The sequence below is a fragment of the Rhagoletis zephyria genome, unplaced genomic scaffold (assembly GCF_001687245.7).
Source record: "Rhagoletis zephyria isolate East Lansing unplaced genomic scaffold, Rhagoletis_zephyria_1.1 Rzeph_scaffold_01213, whole genome shotgun sequence".
NCBI classification, from domain to species: Eukaryota; Metazoa; Arthropoda; class Insecta; order Diptera; family Tephritidae; genus Rhagoletis; species Rhagoletis zephyria.
Genome location: NW_016158297.1, coordinates 87,716 through 103,965, shown reverse-complemented (window position 1 = coordinate 103,965; position 16,250 = coordinate 87,716). Strand labels below are relative to the sequence as shown.

At 35.4% G+C, this 16,250-nt stretch overlaps 1 protein-coding gene across 1 annotated transcript; it reads right to left on the bottom strand.

The window, feature by feature from the left end:
* Positions 1-409: 409 nt before the first annotated feature.
* Positions 410-11,920, bottom strand: LOC108363199 (synaptic vesicle glycoprotein 2B). Its single transcript, XM_017616486.1, has 10 exons — positions 11,604-11,920; positions 10,850-11,011; positions 7,642-7,804; positions 7,426-7,547; positions 7,028-7,334; positions 6,520-6,627; positions 4,972-5,107; positions 1,015-1,298; positions 816-943; positions 410-720 (listed from the first exon to the last, which is right to left on the bottom strand). The coding sequence occupies exons 1-10, from the start codon at positions 11,752-11,754 to the stop codon at positions 686-688; spliced, it is 1,596 nt and encodes a 531-aa protein (XP_017471975.1). The 5' UTR covers positions 11,755-11,920; the 3' UTR covers positions 410-685.
* Between the last annotated feature and the right edge of the window lie 4,330 nt (positions 11,921-16,250).

Here is a 16,250-nt window from a genome sequence, read left to right as displayed (position 1 = left end):
TTAGAAAAGTCCTAGGGGGTGAGAGCTTAACATTTAAAAAAATTTCCCCCTTTGATATTTTGGACCACCCTAATGTACATCCTAACGTAGATTTACAAAAAGCAGCTATAGAAAAAACATTCAACAAGTTATCGGCTGCATGGTAATACATATTACCAGTTACAATTAAACTATATACATGCATACATATACATTTATATACATAACACAGGCATGCAAAAATTTATTTTTTCCCTTCCAATAATTATGTTATTTTTTCAGTATAATTAAATTAAAATAAGCATATTTTAGAAGAAAAATATTAATGAACTAAAAAAATCTTAAAAGACAACAGCGACTAAAAGACTAAGAAAATCTGGATGGAAAAAAAAAGTAATTTTCTCGGTAAATTTATGTGACTTTTTTTATTATTTTTTTCGTAGCTTAGTACCTAGTACCTACCTAAATTGCTTATTGGTTTGTTAAGGGAAAACTATCGCAAGCCTGTATAACTAGTCTAACAAGGAGTCATTAAACTTTTAAAACAAGTAAATTATATACATACTTATTATTACGATAACATTTTGAACTGCTGCTGATGAAGTACATCCATCCACACATATATTCATATATTAATATATGTAAGTAGTTGCATAGCTACGCCCACAGTTTTCGATTTATTTTACACTCGTCAGAATTAGTGTACTCATATAGGTAGTATCATTGTGAGGCATATACAAACTGTGTAAAAAATATAAAGTTTACATAAACAAATATGTAAGTAGATAACTATATAGTTTGCAATTATTTTTATTGAATTTGGATTTCGCACTTACCAATTACGGAGCCAGCGAAGAAGCTAAATGTGAAATTGCAGTAAGAGGCTAATAACGCACCGATAACATTGCTACCAAAGATGCTCCCAGCACGCCCAAGCATGAAACAAATGCAAACAGCTTTGCCACTGTAGAATAACGGTATTACTTTTGGTTCCAATTTGATTGCTAGTAATTATTTATTTGAATATTTAAATACCGCAAATGTGTAGGAACCAGACCAACCACTGCGCTGCCCAATAGCGATATGCAGATACCTGGCATAGTGACAAATAGAATAAAGCATATGACGATCGCCATTGGATTAACCAACACTAGCATAAGAACGCAGCATACGGCACTCAGAAGTAAGGATCCAATAATTGTAGCTTTGCGTCCAAATATATTTATTACCGGGCCTAACAATGCATAGCCCACCACAAAGCATAGTCCAAGACAAATCGAATCAATATAACTTTTGTCGCTGATGTGATCGCTGCAGGACTATGTATAAAAGGAACAGTCAAATGAAAAGTTATACAGTGACTCAAATAAATGAATACGTCTTGATTTATTGTATTTTGTGCATGTATTTTTTATAATTACGTGTTGATTTTTTTAATATTCGTAATGTTTTCGAGCTAATTTTTTGTTGTTATTTTCTTTAAAAATACCGTCCATCCTTTAGCCAAAACCATATAAATCACAGTTTTAAACTTTATACAAAGCTAGGAGACCTGGCGAACTTCGTTCCGCTCAAAATTAATTTTTGTATGAAGCAGTTTGTTCTAACATTTTCACCAACAATTCGCGTTCCCGATTTATCTGCTAATATTATGGTTTGGTGGTCGTCGGAAGGCATGCTTCCAAGGCCGTCTTAATTGTATATACTTATAACAGTGGTTAACGCTTCTGACTTTGAACATCGAATACGCAGGTTCGATCCCTGCTGAAGTCTAGAAAAAAGAAGTCTGATGAGGAGATGTGGTGATCTCCGAAATAGTGCTATAACTTCTACCGCTTAGACTTTGTTGCTTTTTCATTTTTCCTAATAAACAATCGTGGTACAAAGCTCAATAAAAATATTAAAAATAAAAATGTTAACAAGCCACAATAAAATTGACAAATAGCCCAACGTAAGTTGTACGTCCGCGAAGAAGTTCTTGGAATTTTTTCCGAATGATCTGGCTTTTCATGACACGGTTTATTGAATAACGAAATAAATTTAAAGATGTTTTTCCTCTTTAAATTTCTTATGAACTAAATGCGGAAGACCGTTAGCAACAAAATTTCAAAAAAAATCAACGCCAATTTCTGTAAATTGCCCTTGTCATAGGAAAAATCCACTTGCCCTTTATTAGACTTAAATTTTATGGGCTAAAAAACTGCATGTTCTAAACATTCAGATTAAAAAGTCGAAATTTTGATGAAGATTTTTTTAATTTTTCTAAATTTTTTATGAAGTTTGACACTACGATTTTTATGTTTTTTCTTAAAGCATGGACGATGTTTTCATAGAAAAAATAATAATTAGCTCAAAAAACCTTACGAATATTAAAAAAAAAAAAATCAACACATGGTCATTTCTTTGAGTCACTGTTTGTATAAGCAGAAAAGTATGTAATTATAAAAAATATACGCACAAAACACAAGAAATTAAAAGCTAAAACAAGTGTTTTTATCTGTTAATATATTTATCGGTACAATATCTATGTATATTTATCTAAGTTAAAAATATGCCGCTGTGCTGTACTGGTTAGAAGAGGGCAGTATCATTATGCAGGGCCTGGGATCGAGCCCAGTTCCGGCTAGTGGCGTTCGAGTTGCTTTACTGACAATCATTCAAATGAATTCAAACTTAAAACCTAATTTACACCACCCCGCCTTAAGATTAAAACCAAGGATCCACTGCATGGTCCACCGGCAGACAGTGGAAGAGCCCCATGTAAAACTTTATAAAAAGTATCAATTCCGCTCCGGTTTTACTGTAATTTGATATCTGTGTTTTTTCCCAGGAATGAAGAAATGTGAAATCGGTCAGGTAGGAGCTAAACGGCGTCCGAATAAGTCTTGTAACAAAGGCCAAATTTCTAGGCGTTATTTTAGATAAGGAGCCGAACTGTAAGGATAATATAATTCAGATGGCAGCACTCCCTGCTCTTTGCTTAAGAGAGATATCCCAATGGCAAACTGAAACCCAGGGACACTGTTGTATATTAATTAAACTTTACTTCATTCCGAATAGCACAGACCGTTGCGCTTCGATTTCCGTTCCGCATCGCTGCTTTGATAAGTGAATAGAAGATATTAACTCTCCACTCGATAGTATTGACATCTATACAGATAGCTCGAAGCTCGACGGTAAGGTAGGAGGGGGCGTTTTCTCACGAAACCCTTCTCTGAATATCTCTTTTAGGTTACCAGGCCACTGCAGCGTATTACAAGCTAAAGTTTTAGTTATCATGCAGGCTGCTGAGAATCTTGTTGCCGAAATGATGGAAATAGACGTCTTCATTTTTAGTGGTAGCCAGGCTGCAATCTAAGGTCTGAGCTCTTTCAAGGATTGCAGTGGTCTACCGCCTATCTCCATAGGAGATGGCCAAGCAAAACAGACTTCTGCTGACTTGGGTCGCTGGTCGTAGGGACATAGAGGGAGACTGCATGGCTGAACTCGCAAGGCAAGGCACAACCAATCAGTTTCTTCCTGGTAAAGAACGCATTTATATGCCTTTCGAGAATTGCAAGCTGCTACTTAGTGAATTTGTATACAAAAAATCTGCAGAAAATGGAGTCAAAGTACGACTTGTCGAATTTTCAGGCAGACATTGTCGAAATCGGAACCGGAAAGGGTTACGAAGGTTACCCTCTAACGTTGTTAAGCTCTAACGGGGCACTGTCTAATAGGTAAGCACGCAGAAAGTCTCGGCGTGCCATTCCCAAGATGTTGCAGAAGCTGTAAGGACTGCGAAGAGGAAAACCAGTCTTCAACTGGGTACAGAGTTCCTGGCCGACCTTGGGAAGGATTCAAATACCGAGGCAAGATGCCTGATGAGATTCATCAGTCACACGAAGTGGTTCACCACTGAGTATAATTGAACGTTGTCAAACTTTGATAACACAATGAAGCTTCTAAGTGTTAGTAGGGGTGAGAAAAAATAATGGAACACCTTATGGGCAACCCTTACATACTATTGAACTTGGCATTAAAGATGAAAGCATATAAAAGAAAAGCTGATAATTTAATTACCAGTGTTGGGTGCGTAAAATGCCTGTTCTGATTCATGGCGTAAAAATACGATTCATACATCACNTTGAACTTGGCATTAAAGATGAAAGCATATAAAAGAAAAGCTGATAATTTTATTACCAGTGTTGGGTGCGTAAAATGCCTGTTCTGATTCATGGCGTAAAAATACGATTCATACATCATCGACTTCAAGTGCCCTTTGAATACTATTTCTTCCATTTTTCTCCGGAAAAAGCCGTAGACCGTGTTCATAGGCGTATCTAGAGTCCAGCCAGCCACTTAGTTGTCTATTTCGAGACATTTCGAAACTAAGACTTTCTGCCACTCTCAGACTACACTGCGGCACCTCCTTTTTGGCTACAGTGACCTTGGGGAAAACCACAATTTAATTCCGCAGGCACGGCCCGTTCAGACAGTTAAACCACATCGTAGCAGGTGACGAAACTTGAATACATGCGAATGCGCCACAAGAAAAAGTAAAAAAATAAAAACAAATTTGTTCCCGTAAGAAACAAGAGATGAACGTTAGTTTCTTCGGGCCATATGTTCGCAGTAGCGTTAGAGGAACGCAGAAGCGTTAATTTTGAGTGGTACACAACCATTTATTTGGCAATAGTCTTGAACGAATGGGAGAAAAACAACGAAGAACGGCAAATGGCCTTTCAGCACCCAAAGGATTGATGGATCATCCGCCAAACAGTATTTATTGGACACCTAATGGTTTCTTTTAGCTCCGCGAATAAAGGATACACTTTGCGGACAATGATTTTCATCGCCAGAAGAAGTGGTTGTTGCCGCGTATAAAACCCCCGTTTTTGATGTTTCGACATCGCTGCGTGAAATGTATTTCACAAATTGGTTTGTGTGTATGAAAAAGTGTACAAATCTTGCAGGAGAATACAAGACTATTTTTAACGACAAAATACACACCTGCGTGGAATTGGCTATCGCTTCATCGTCCTGTATTGAAAGATCAATCAATTCACAAATAGTCAGATGATTTCCATTTGTATTTGAGTTAGCTCTGTTTTGGATCTCCGAAAACCAAAGAGACATGCCGGTGGAGCTGAAAAAGAAAATTTTTTATGATTAAAGTAACATATCAATATGGGTGTAGATAAAGTCGCCTTCGCGCGGTGTACCCTGGATAATGCTAAATGGCCTACGGCCTTCAACCTGAACGGTGGCGGTCATGGCTTCTAACTAATTACGCCTTGGAATATGATACGGATTTGTCGATCTCCGGGATGGTGGTTGCGGTATTCTGCCATCTGTGTATACTGAAATAACACGCAGCAAAAATGGCTGGTGAGCAGGAAGGCCGGCATCATCAAAGAGTCCGACGGAAACTCACCGCACACCTTGTGTTGAAGTTCCGGCAAAAACTTTCGAGGTGTGTCATTTTGGAATTTATAGTAAGTGAAGACATATATACATACATATATGTCTCAACGTTGATAACTGCAGCCAGAGGGGAGGTTCACTATGGCTTCCTCTAATTTATTAACTCTGGTCTCGGATTGGATGGTCCTCAGTGACCACTTTTTTCCGTTTAACCTCCCTGTCCGACCTTCTGGACAAACGTCGCATGGCCTGGGCGATAAATTTGTTCAAACGCGCTAAGTCGCCATGGACTGCTGGCTCTGGAGAAGCCGTGCACTTAGCTGGCTCCTATTTATGTGAACTGTGAGAGGACCGGGTACATGGCCAAGGCATGGAGGGTAGTCAAGGTTGCATTCATTCCGAACGCCGGAAAGGGCTCTCAAGTTTCCCCTAACGATTTTAGGCCTATTCGTCTGACACATTAGAAACGGGATTCCTCGTGACGATGATGTGGCACTTTTGGTTAAAGGTCGATATCCAACTAGATACTCTTTGTGATCTGACATAAAGCTACATGAATCAGGTAACTAGGTGGGCGCCCAACTGCGGCCTCATGGAAGCCTAATACCGGTCAAAGGAGCTCATTTCGCTCGCAATCCTCGCGCAGTAAGAGTAGGAATCTCAATTTGTCCCTTTTGAATCAACTGTCAACAGGAAGATGAGGTGGAATCATCGCAGAAGAACTAAACATTTTGGATGGCACTTTTTAACTAACCCTGAGCCCTCAGGCATCGAAATCAGCCGCATTCGAAATTTAAAGGATATTTTCTTAACTGTCCCAGTTTGTCCCTTGCTTGGAGCAACAACTCAAACATAACCTAACATATTATATTAGTAGTTGGATAATGCACATAAAATAGGGTGTGTCAAATTGTTTTAAAGTCTACATGCCAAATTTTAAGAGGAATTTGCTTTACAAGCAAAAACTCAATTATCATATTGTATATACATATATTTGTTATGCATGTATATTATTGGTTGCATATGTCTAAGGGATGAGATCGATAACTAGGACATTATTTTTCACCAACAAAGATCATGCAAATTTATACTTATGTGCGTGTAAATATGCAACTAAACAAAAGTTAAAATTACCTGAAGAACATCCCGGCCATAACAGTGCAACAGATCAAAAAATTTAGAGCATATGGACGGTGGAACAACGGACGAGTTTCCAGCCAAATATTCTTAACGGTTTCATACCTAAAATTAAATTAAAAGATAAAAGTATGCATATTTATTCGGAGAATGAGAATCCCTCTAAAAAATAGTACAATTATAAAACTACTGGTGTCTTTGTCTTTAGAGTAAAAAGTAATGAAGCCTTCACGAAACTTAAGTCCCAAGTGCAATTCAGAATACCTTTTCAATAGCTACGCATTTAATTTTTGCATTTTTTATAGGATTCTTAAGCTAAAGATATAAATAAGTAATTAACAGGGCTCGGATTTAGATGCAATATCATCTTTTTCCTGAAGCTTCGGAGTCATTCCATTCGTAAATAAAAAAATCAAGGTCACCTATGAAATTAGAAAGCTTTTAAATGGTTTCTCGCTACTCATTTGTATTTATGCATAATAATAATAAATTTTTTGTTTCTTACCACGACTTGCTTGTTAAAAAAACTCTATCGGCTTCCGATTTTGTTTCGGCCTTCAATTTTTCTACACCGATTTGTTTTAAATCTTTACCGGTATTTCGTTTACATATCCAATTAACAGATGATAAAGCTTCATCATGTTTACCCAAAGATAACAGTACTTTGGGGCTATCTGGCAGTAGCAGCAAAATTCCAATTCCCAAAAATCCCGGTAACAGATTAAAGAGCGTCAATAGACGCCATGGACGAAAAGCGAAACTATCGCTTATCGGTAGGGACCAATCCTTCAAAAGCACCGGCCAAGCGATTGCTGTGAATATAAAAAGGAAGACACTTTCCTTACAATTTTACGAGTAAATATAAATGTCGTAATTAAATTTCTTAACGAATACAAAACGTACCCGGTACATAAGCCATCCCTAAGCCCACAAATAGGCTGGCATAGTTGGCGACAATCGCACAATGGCGTCTTGTGAAAAACTCTCCTAAATATGCATACGTTGTGGAGGAGGGGCCTGCAATACTTTCAAATAAAACATACATAAATACATACTAAATATGCTTTATTGGAAAATTAAAAACAGTCAATTTATAATTATAACAGCATCATCACTTACAAAACGCCGACAACAAAGCGCATAAACACAAAAGCCCAGTAATTCGGTATAAAAATGGATACAACGGATATGAGACTTGCACCTGAGGTAGAATAGAGCAATATACTTCGTCTTCCCACCGTATCGCTGAGGTATCCCCAAACGTATGAAAATATTACGATTCCTGCAAAGGAAGGGATATTTTAAAAATAAATATATGTACCTTCTTCATAAAATGTTATTTGGAGAGAAATTAAAAATTTTAAAGGAAAATGCTTTGTATCTAAGCTACATATACATTTTTATGTATATTTTTTCCAAATAAACCAATAAAGGGAAAACATTTTCAACATGGATCCTAAGAACTCTGTGTTTTAAGCAAATTTTTTTTCAACTTAAATTGGGGGCATGAACCTGTTTTAATAAACAGTGTGATTGTTTGATATAATATTTCTCCGGGTCCGGCCATTTCAACTCATTAAAATCAGATCTTTGCAAATCACAAGCTTGTAGGCCATTCGATTTCCTGCAAAAAAAAGTTCTACAAAACCAAATCGCTAATATCGATATTTCTTGAGATATTGGGCTTTGAAGTTGATCAACAATTATAAATATCTGAAATGAAATCGAAATTTTGTAGGAAACTGAATCACCTACAAGATTTGCAATTTTTCTGTACCTCTTGTTATATACGAGATAGGGGCAAATACAAACTGGAATTTCATGAAAATATTGGGTTTAGTGCTCCGTACTAAATCCCTGGTTCTAGAAAACCAAATCGCTAATATCGATATTTCTTGAGATATTGGGCTTTGAAGTTGATCAACAATTATAAATATCTGAAATGAAATCGAAATTTTGTAGGAAACTGAATCACCTACAAGATTTGCAATTTTTCTGTACCTCTTGTTATATACGAGATAGGGGCAAATACAAACTGGAATTTCATGAAAATATTGGGTTTAGTGCTCCGTACTAAATCCCTGGTTCTAGAAAACCAAATCGCTAATATCGATATTTCTTGAGATATTGGGCTTTGAAGTTGATCAACAATTATAAATATCTGAAATGAAATCGAAATTTTGTAGGAAACTGAATCACCTACAAGATTTGCAATTTTTCTGTACCTCTTGTTATATACGAGATAGGGGCAAATAAAAACTGGAATTTCATGAAAATATTGGGTTTAGTGCTCCGTACTAAATCCCTGGTTCTAGAAAACCAAGTCGCTAATATCGATATTTCTTGAGATATTGGGCTTTGGAGTTGATCAACAATTATAAATATCTGAAATGAAATCGAAATTTTGTAGGAAACTGAATCACCTACAAGATTTGCAATTTTTCTGTACGTCTTGTTATTTACGAGATAGGGGCAAATAAAAACTGGAATTTCATGAAAATATTGGGTTTAGTGCTCCGAGTTACGCCGCAATGGACACTTCTGTAGAACGTTCAATTCTGAAGAAAACCCATGGTTATACCATAAAATGTGTACAGTCAAATTAAAGGATATCCAATTAACTATTATCATGAAAAAGACATGCTATGAGTCAATAGAAAATAAAGATATACTGAATTCATGTAAAAAAGCGAATAACAATAACTCTTGTAAAACTTCGAATTTTTGCGACATTGTTTACATAAGTATGTATATGTAGATCTACGGTGCTGACCCTATATATATGTTCACTCCAACCTTAGGCTATTTATGAAATTAAGCACTTTAGAAGTTGTCATGTTCCAGATTGTAGACGGAAATGACAATCTCTGTCCGAAGAGTCTATGATACGTGGACAATCGGTTAATATGTACAGAAAGTCCCAAAGATGTAAGCGACATTTATTTCAAAATTTTATTTTTGATGCAGAAATGCACCTAGATGCTGTAGTAATATTTCTGCATACAAAGATAATTTTGAAAAAAAAGTCGCTTACATCTTTTTGGCGGATAGGGCCCGATATCTTATTTCTGTCGCCACTGGGTGGCAACCTGAGAAACCTCAGACTTACTTTGTAGCTGTACTGTTTATCCTTTTCACGGACCACAAAAAGGCTCCTTTGGGTCCCGAGTTTTGCACTAAGCGATAGTTCATGCTTATTTATTTCAGAATTTTTCTTTATTATCTCTTCCTCGTCCTCAGAAGACATTTCGATCGCTGTTTACTGTTACTTAGTCCCTCGCACGATTTCAGTATTTCATGGGTTTTTTCTGTTTTTTTTTACAACGCTTTTATCAACTTGCAATGTTGTGTGTCCAGAAACTTTCAATGTTGTGTGTCCGACACCATAAAAGCGTTGCTTTGAAAAGTTCCACTAAAAAAGCATAGTGCATAGGGCGACATCTGTAGTGAATAGGGCGAGGTAGATGACATCTAGATGTCGCCCTATGTACTACATTTGCTACAGCGGAAATAGGCGACGCGCCATTTCTTTAAATAAAATTAATTGGTGCTCGTTTGTATGTACATACATATGTAAATGCATGTGTGTGCACCTTTCTATTAATATCATTGAATTATTTTAATATCTATCGCAAAATTTTATTCAGCCAGGACTAAAAAGTACAAAATAAATAATATAAAAAAAAAACTTTTTAATATACATCGCTTTTATAAATGGACTGAAAAGTAGAAAATAATATTTCTCAGTCCCATAGAATTTGTTTTGATAACTTTTGATTTTGAAATTTTAGCAAAAGTCATTATAAACAATCTATGAAATTGAAAATGAAAAGCGTGGGGCGCATGTAATACACTTGAATTGATATGAAAAGTAATATATGTATGTATGTATGTGGGTATATGAATAACGACCGCTTAAAATCGATTTCAAAGTTCTACTTTCGCTGTAGAAATTTTAGGTCTACGTTATGTAGTTTGACTATTGTCAATTAAATCGAATGCTTTGTATTGCATGCGCTCCACGTTTTTCATTTTCAATTTCATAGATTGTTTATAATGACTTTTGCTAAAATTTCAAAATCAAAAGTTATCAAAACAAATTCTATGGGACTGAGAAGTATTATTTTCTACTTTTTAGTCCATTTATAAAAGCGTTGTATATTAAAAAGTTTTTTTTATATTATTTATTTTAGTTTTTTTCTTGCCAAAACTGTTTTGTTTTTTTTTTGGTATCAAATTTGCTTACGTTGCGCTGTCCAACTTTATTTCACAGTACTTTGAAACACGATTTTTTATCGTACAAAATAGATGACAACTCTTCACTTACCCGCAAAACTAGACGCATTCATTATGGCCTTATCAATCGCAGATGTAGCAAAATCGCATTGTGAAGCGATCGTTATGATGCTCATGCCGACTGTTTCGTCAATAACCACCATCAAAAGCAAGCCGCACACCAGCAGTATTACCCATTGCGCACAACCGAAACCTTGCAGATTGAAAATGAAATTATACACACACTTGTAAATTAAGCCGTACCACGACATATGAAAGAAAAAAGTTTAGCGTGTGTCAGTTTTATTTAAACACTTATGTCGAGAGAAAATTTTGGGTGAGTGTAAAAATTATTTTTAGACACCCGCTAAATCTCGTTTTTTGCCATAACTTTCTTATTTTATATGGTTTCGCGGACTATAATCGGCCATCAAACAGTCTTGGCCTTCAAAACCGTTTTAATTTATATCTTCACTAATTTTGGAATTACCAAAGGTCTCAAAAATCGGTGATGACCTTGTTAAAAGGGGTTTGGGTTTATTCAATTATAGTCCTGCGCGAGGCATTTTCGTTGACATAAAAATTTAAAAAAACGGATAGCAAATAAGAATGTTATAGTAAAAAACGCGATTTAAAGGTTTTTAGCGGGTGAATAAAAAAATGTTTACACCCACAAACTTGTCTCGACATTAGTATTCATATAAAGCTGACACACGCTAAACTTTTTCGTGATATGCCTTAATGTACAAGTATATATAGTTAGTTCAAAATAAGGGACACGCTTAACCACCCGCCCCCATGCACACCTATCATATCAAGCACAGCTTCATAGTCATGTTGCTGTAGTTGTGTATCCTGTGGCGCACTAGCATTTTCCTCGCTTGTCGCTAAGTTTCCCCCTATATTCAATACAGTAGGTAATTTTGATTCACAAGGACCTTCGGCGTTCGTCGCCATTATTAAGTTAGCTTTGACTTTTACTGGCGTAGGTATTTGTAATAAAAATTGTTTAGTAAATATCACTTTTTATTAGAATGCAACAAGCATACACTTAAATATACGCAACACATAGTTTATATCAGAATCACTTGATTTGTAACCGTTATCACTGCCGCAGCCTCAGACTGCCAATTTGCGACTGAACTAATAGCAGTGTGTCGCCTTTTACACCTGGCTGCGCCGCTGGCACTGTTTGTAGATCACCGATAAACAATTATACCAGTCTTATCAAATGTTGCCCCCGCTGAGTATACTCGTATACATACTTACACATACTTACGTACATACATACATACGTCGCCGAACAAGTGTTTCAAGATGTACTTATGTACATACATATGTATGTAGTTTCAATCTAAAATGATATGTTTTTATACTAGCGCGAACTTTTACAATTTCTCTGTTACTCAATTGTGATTGAGTCATTCGTTCAGAATAAGCAAAAAAGCTGGTTGTTAGCCTTATCACATTAATCAAAGTTGATATTGATTTACATTTTTTATAAGTAGATATGTACCTACTTATGTACGTACTTCCACCTCAAAAATTACAGCAAGCAGCTTGTGCTAATGATGTAGCCATTACCATCTATCTCTGTTAGATGTCTAAGCTCGCTAAGTGATGTCGTTCAACTTTCGGACTACTGAAACTCGATTCGGGAGTAAATAAATCGAAAAATCGGAGTGAAAGCGAAATTTTAGGGGCAGATTAAAATTTTTTTTTTTTTTTATTAAATAGTATACGGAAAAATTGTTACATCTATAGGTACTTTTTCAGTTCATCTCATTTTTTTCTATACTAACGCATTATTTGCATTCATATATGTATGTATAGCCATCATCGATTCACCATTTCTCTGCTCGCGATGTTTGAGTTTCGGTCGCTTAAAGAAGAATTTTACATGTGATAGCAGCAAAAAAGTTAGCTAGCACGGATAAACGATAGCGAGTTTGGTTGTACCTCATTTAGTTCGTTCGTTTCGGCACTCGCATAATTATTTATTTATTTATTTAGTTTGTCAATTCATCACATTATTAGATACCCCGGCTTACCATGTAGCGGTAGCTTTCAGAAAGGTGAAAGTCATATATTTAATACTTGCGCCGGGTATTTAATGTTCGGCTCCGCCCGAACTTAGACTTTCTTACTTGTTTTTAATTAGGTTTTTTGCTAAAACATTACTACTTGTGTAAATTTTCAGCAATTTACCACCAGTATTTACTGAAATTAGTATAGCAGTTTTGAATTTTTTTACAAATCCCGTTATATGTGAGGTAGGCACGGCTTCAGTCCAATTTCGACAATTCTCATCATCTAAGCATCCCATCACTTTTAAGTAAAAGAAAAGAAAAGCCCACCACGGCCAACAATTTTGAGGGATAGAGGAATGAAAAAAGGAGAGTAAAACGATATCAAAGTTGGAAAATTTGTCTGATATTAATAAATATATTTTATTCGTTCCTCGTATGATAAACTACTTATCCTAAACTAATCAAATTATCTGTCAACATGATCAGGGAGTTTCTGTTCAGAATCGGCCTGCGACGCTTTACTGTGTCTTCGAGATCAAATACATTATCACCTTCCATTTTTGGTAGCGTTTCTGAGAATAATTCGGCCTAATAAATGAATAAAAAACAAACTTACTTATTAAAATACATTTTAAACATAAAAATGTTTTGAACAGCTTACCCGTTCTTATACGAAAAGTTACCAGTAATCTGTCATGCTGGATTTTGAAAAAAATCCTTTAATCCCTCCCCTTTCGGAGGTGAAACGAAATACATTTTCAGGGCACCGAAAAACTGCAGAATGCCCTTTATGGCTGGGCCGAGAGTAAGAAATCTTGTTTTCGCGTAGCCCAAAAACTTCTGAAATTGGACCTCGGCTTCATCGTAAAATGCTTTCAATGCTTCCGTTCTTACTGCCGTCTCTAAATTGGAGCGTGAAGTGTTGCGTTTTCCATTGTCAACGAGTGTCAGCGCGCGCTATCCCCAAATCAAATAGTACGAAACGGAATTTATATAATGTTCGTGGGATAGGTTTTTAGAAGTAAAAAAGGAGTATCCCGCAAAAAAAGGATAATACCATCCGTACTTTACGCATGACCCATAGAATTTGTCTCGATAAGTTTTAATTTTTGAGTCTCTTTTTTCCCCCTATCTAGATCGCCAATAACATCTTAGTTATAGGACAACGTTTTTTGAGTTTAGCTATGGAATGTTTACACGTACGTTCGTGATTTCAAATAATTTATTAACAACCTCATTCTTAAATGCGTAATAATTATTTACATTGCATGCATTTTTTCTTCGCGCAGCTGAAATAACGATAATAAGTATTTGAGCTATAAATCATTTAAATGAGGATATAAACTATTTACTTTGCCACTTAATGAGAGCTTATCTTAATAATATGTAATCACCATAAAGCTAATTTTCAAGTAGATATTTATATAGTTTTTTTTTGCAATTTTGGCACATACAAGAGAATCTGCTCACTTTCAATAACTTGTTAAATACATATGTACACATGCTTACAAATGGATTGCAGCTAAGAGGAAATATTAAATAAGCACACCAATGCACAGAGGGCCAGACCTCAAGTAAAAGTGGCCAAAAATCAAACATCGAATTTGATTCAAATCATTTCATTTTCGATTTATAGATAAATAGAAGAATTTGAAGAAAAATTATTTAGAATAGTTTAAGAAGTTTTATATTAGCAAACCCTTACGGCCATATTATTGACTTTTTTAGAGAAGTTGGCAAATGAATTGACAGCTGTCAACTATCAAACTAAAAATTTTATGGCATATTCGGATTAAGCATTATAACAATACAGTTTTATTATATTCTTAAAGGCCCTTCTAATTTTTCGTGTAAAACATGGCTTCTCCGACCACTGTGCGACGACGGAATAACTTTTTTGTCAATTAATCTCTATGGAGTAGCGGGGAATAACTTTCCGACAGAGGAATACGTATTTATTCCAATCGTTTTTCAAGGAGAGGAATTATAAAATGTTTTAACTATCTCTTTTTTTTAGAATTTTTAAATTCATGATAAACTAAAAAATCTTGTCTAATGCAAAGTCAAGAACTCTTCCTACTTCAAATGAAATGCCTTAATCAAAAAGGTAAATACACCACATGGTAGAGGAAGAAATTCTCTACATAATTGCAGTGAAAAGTATTACGCCGCGACTTATCACTTTCGAGTGATCAAATAGTTAATTCAATGATTTCTTTTGTATGAAATATGAGCAAGAAGTAATGTTACTCATACGCCAAGTACAAGTATCCAAGCGTGTGGTCAAACGTATAGGAAGACGATAACAGTTGATTACGCTATAGGGATAAGTCGTAGCGTAGTAATTTTCTCTGCAAATATGTAGATTATTTCTTCCTCTGCAATGTAGTATGCTTATAATTTGGATTAATGTACATATTTGATTTTACTTAGCCTGAGTTGAATTGGACAAAATGTGTTAGTATTTCATTAATTTAAAAAATCTAAAAAATAGAGTCCATTGCTATACCAATGGCCTACCCCAAAAGTTGCAGAATCTCTTCTTTTTCTTTTTTATTGACGCCGTAACCGCCTAAGCGATTTTGGCCTGATATTTACAATGATTTTTAGACGAAAAATAAGAATAATATTATTTATTTTTTGAAAATTGGCGTAGCCACGCCCATTTATGATTACATGTGTTTATCTTGGTAACCGCTCCACCAAATTCTCCCAAATTTGCCGCAGTTTTTGGCATTGGCACAGCATACTAAATGGCCGAAAATTTAAAAAATCGGACAATAACCACGCCCACATCCCATATAACGGTAATTTAGGGAAATACGATATCTTCGATAAATCAGTTAATACTAAAGCTAATTCATTCAAAATTTATGCTTGCAATAATTCTTTACCAAGACATATGTACGTTTATGATAAAATTTTGGAAAATGGGCGTGGCACAGCCCACTTATGATCACATATATGTATCTCGGTAACCGTTCTACCAATTTGTACTACACTTATTGTTCTTGCCACATAAAAGCAAAACATTGAAAATCCTTGAAATCGGACCAAAATTACCCCTTTTCCCCCCTTTTCATAGAACGGTAAATTTCCGAAATTTGGATATTTCGAAATTTAAGGACGCTAATTTACTCAATACTGATACTAACAACAATCCCTTGAAGAGAAGTAATATTATTTGGAATTTTGGAAGATGGGCGTGATACCGCCCTCATATGACTATAAAAGTTAATCTCATTATATCTAACTGAACATTCTATCAAAGAGTTTTAAAATAGCGGGAGTTGTCAGAAAGGTGAAAAACATATATTTAATACTTTTCACTTATACTTCTCACAAATACTTTATACTTTATACTTTTCACAAATACTTATATTTAATACTTATATATTATGTGATTTCGCCCACAATTTGTTT